Consider the following 3484-nt stretch of genomic DNA (forward strand, 5'->3'; position numbering starts at 1 on the left):
TTGTTTTTCTCGTGTTTGTTGTCTGTTGATGTTATGTGTGTCTCGTGTTTGGTGCATGTTGTATGTCTCGTGTTTGTTGTCTGTTGATGTTGTGTGTCTCGTGTTTGTTGTCTTGTGACGTTTGGAGTCTCGTGTTTGTTGTCTTGTGACGTTGTATGCATCTTGTTTGGTGTTTGTTGACTTGTGACGTTGTTAGTCTCGTGTTTGTTGTCTTGTGACGTTGTATGTCTCGTGTTGTCTTTCGGCGTTGTATGTCTCGTGTTGTCTTGTGGCGTTGTGTGTGACGTTGTTAGTCTCGTGTTTGTTGTCTTGTGACGTTGTATGTCTTGTGTTGTCTTTTGACGTTATATGTCTCGTGTGTCTTGTCTTGTGACGTTGTTAGTCTCGTGTGTGTTGTCCTGTTACGTTGTATGTCTCGTGTTGTCCTGTGACGTTGCTTTTTTCTCGTGTCTGTTGCCTTGTGACGTTGTGTGTCTTGTATTTGGTTGTTCTTGTCTTTTGTTGTATGTCTAGTGTTTCCTTTTGTCGTTGGGTGTCTCGTGTTTGTTGTTAATTGGGGCTTTAACCTCTAGAGGTCCTTTCAGTCAATAGACGCTTAAAGGCACTCGAGTGCTTTAGACTGGTCCACAAAATTACGTACTGAAATATCGTTATCAAAAAATGCTGGGATTAAATTTAATTTTGGGGTGTTCAGAACGAGTCCTCTTGTTTCAAGAACAAACACTTTTCGACACGGAGCATTTTCCCGCGCAGTTAATTTAAACTGCTTCAAGAAGCTTGTCAATTTCTATGTAATCAGGCGTTTAGATAAACTATCCCTCAGTCCTTTTCTTAAGAATGTATAATTAATATGCATGGAACCATGCGTATTGTTATGAGTGTGAAGTAATGTTTTGCAACAATTGAAGGTTGCTAATTTGACATTCCAAATCAATTGGAACACCTCGGCCATTATCCAATTGACACCGAAAATAACACAAGGTTTATCTCGAAACTTGCCGGAGATGGCCTAGTTGTTGTTTGATGAGATGCTGTCTGGTTCCCGGCGTACTGATATTCCATACAGAAACTAAAGTGTTAGGGAAAGGAACGCCAGACTAGATAGGATGATGACATAACTTTGTTTTGTTTCACACTGAGGGCGTTGACATGTTTGCACTTATTTGTACTGTTTCTTTTCAATGGGAGACCGTTGTTTTTATTACTACATATTGCTCTATATACAGCTGGCGTTAAGTTATGCGCAGGCTTCGTTCACAATAGTATTTCTGGTCCTTCGGGATAATACACCAGTCAATTGTAACCACGCCCCCCCCCCAGGTCCGGGGAATAGCGGGGACTTTGACTTATGGTCCAGCCAATCCCGGCTAAATTCCTCGCCCTGCGGGAATGAACTGATGGTAAAATCCCCGCCAATTGCCCCGCACCCAAGGGATCTTAGGTTTGGCCCAATCCCCGCTATATGTTGCGCGAAGACAAAACCACCGCATTCCCCGGCACTGCGGGGCCACCTGAAAGGTAAAAACACGGCCCATTTCCCCGGCTATCCCCGGTATACCCCCGGACCTGGGGGTGGGGGGGGGGGCGTGGTTACAATTGACTGGTGCATAAGTGAATATATCTTAATAGAGTTTTTTTTTTAAATATAATAATATAAACTGCATAAGCAAACAATTACATATGGTGAAAGAAATGTGGACATAACTATATAATGTATATTATTAAATATTAACCAAATCATCATCACTGCCCTTAACATTTGGCGGGTGCTACTGATTTTTTGAAAGTGATGCCCTAACCGCCTATCAATAGTTTCACTAAATCGAGACCGTTCTTGTTATTCATTGCATGTGTGTCGATACCAAAGATATCTCTTAGAGTGTGAACCTTTCCTTTGCATTAAGAAAAGATAAACATGTGAAAATAGTTGACCTGTAATAATGAAAAGGGAAGGTTGGAGGAAAAGAAGGTGGTTGAGGTGAAATAGAGGAGGGTGATGAACAGAGGAGGGTGAGGAGAAAGATGAGGAGAGGTGAGGAAAGGAGGTAAAGGAAAATGAGGAGGAGGCGTGGAAGACAAACGAAGGAGGACAAGTATAGTAGAAGACCACGGAAAAAGAAAAGGAGGAGGCTGATGAAAGGAGAAATAGGAGGAGAGACGTGGTCGAGGAGGGGGTCAGTAAGAGGTCGAGAAGGGGGAGTTCAGTTGGTAGTTCGATGAGGAGAGAACGAGATGAAGCAGTTGAGGGGGATGAGGAGGAAAAGAAAAACAGGAGTAGGGGGAGAGTGGGAGGAGGGGCAGGAGTTGAGGAGATGGAGAGGGGGAGAGGATAATTAAGAGGAGGTGAGTTGTAGGAGGAGAGGAAGAGGAGGAAATGGGGAATTAGAGGAAGCGGAAGAAAACAGTAGACAAAGAGGAGAGGAGATGGATAAAGGCGATGAAGAAGAGAAGAGAGATGTGGATAGGAGAGTTGGAGAGGAAGGAGCGAGGAATCGGTTGGAGGAGGTTCGGAATAGCATAGAAAAGAGAGGAGAGGGGGACGGAAAACAGGAGAAGGATTAGAACAACAATATAATAGTTAGCTGAAACAGGAATTCATAATAACATAATATTTCTGCGAAACTGTCACAGAAAGTAACTTGGAAGTGATATAAGTATTTCAATAGTGGGCCTTAAAATCAACTCGTTTAATAAATGAACAAAAATGGTAAATTCTGCATACACAAGTCGGGACATTTACATTAAAACATCATTTCCCAGAAATGTCATTTATCGTTCAATTTACATAATAGCAAATATAAATACTTTCAACTTTCAAAAAGTAGACAGTAATAACTATAACATAGCAATATGATCAGTCAAATTGATTGAGCAGCATTTAATAACAATACAGCATTAACATTAAAGATTGTATGTCAGTATGGTCTGTTTCTCAGACAAAGTAATTCTTAATTATGTAATTATAAAGACGCAAAAAATAAGCTTATTTTACCACTTACTATTGATATATTTTGAAAGGCGGTGAAATAATTAGGAAGAAAAGCGGTCAAATGTGTTCAGGTAGAAAGGCGGCCAAATGATTAGGTAGAAGACAGTGAAATTATAAGGTAGTACGGCGGTGAAATAATAGGGCAGGAAGGTGGTCAAATGTTTGGTTAAAAGGCGGTGAAATGATAAGGTAGAATGGTGGTGATATGATTATGGTTGGAAGACGGTAAAATTATAAGGTAGGAAGGCGGTGAAATGATTAGGTAGAAAGGCGGTGAAATTATAAGGTAGAAAGGCGGTGAAATTATAAGGTGGGAAGGCGGTGGAATTATGAGGCAGAAAGGCTGTGAAATTATAATATAGAAAGGCGGTCAAATTATAAGGCAGAAAGGCGGTGTAATTATAAGGTAGAAAGGCGGTCAAATTTTAAGGAAGGAAGACGGTGAAATTATAAGGTAAAAATTCGGTGAAATGATTAGGTAGAAAGGCGGTGAAA

The 3484-nt window shown here is 41.0% G+C and overlaps 1 protein-coding gene across 1 annotated transcript; it reads left to right on the forward strand.

Moving 5' to 3' along the window:
• Positions 1-2055: 2055 nt before the first annotated feature.
• On the forward strand, positions 2056-2562 carry LOC128208471 (octapeptide-repeat protein T2-like). The gene is made up of 2 exons (XM_052912036.1): positions 2056-2174; positions 2355-2562. Exons 1-2 carry the CDS (start codon positions 2056-2058, stop codon positions 2560-2562), a joined length of 327 nt encoding a protein of 108 aa, XP_052767996.1.
• Positions 2563-3484: the final 922 nt, after the last annotated feature.

The sequence above is a fragment of the Mya arenaria genome, chromosome 11, assembly GCF_026914265.1.
Source record: "Mya arenaria isolate MELC-2E11 chromosome 11, ASM2691426v1".
In the NCBI taxonomy this organism is placed as follows: Eukaryota; Metazoa; Mollusca; class Bivalvia; order Myida; family Myidae; genus Mya; species Mya arenaria.

Excerpts from the sequence above, each read along its gene's own strand:
- LOC128208471 (XM_052912036.1), top strand. The coding sequence starts at position 2,056 with ATGAGGAGGAGGCGTGGAAGACAAACGAAGGAGGACAAGTATAGTAGA. Across the intron at positions 2,175-2,354 it reads GAGACGTGGTCGAGGAGGGG|GAGGAGAGGAAGAGGAGGAA; the intron begins GTCAGTAAGAGG and ends GGTGAGTTGTAG.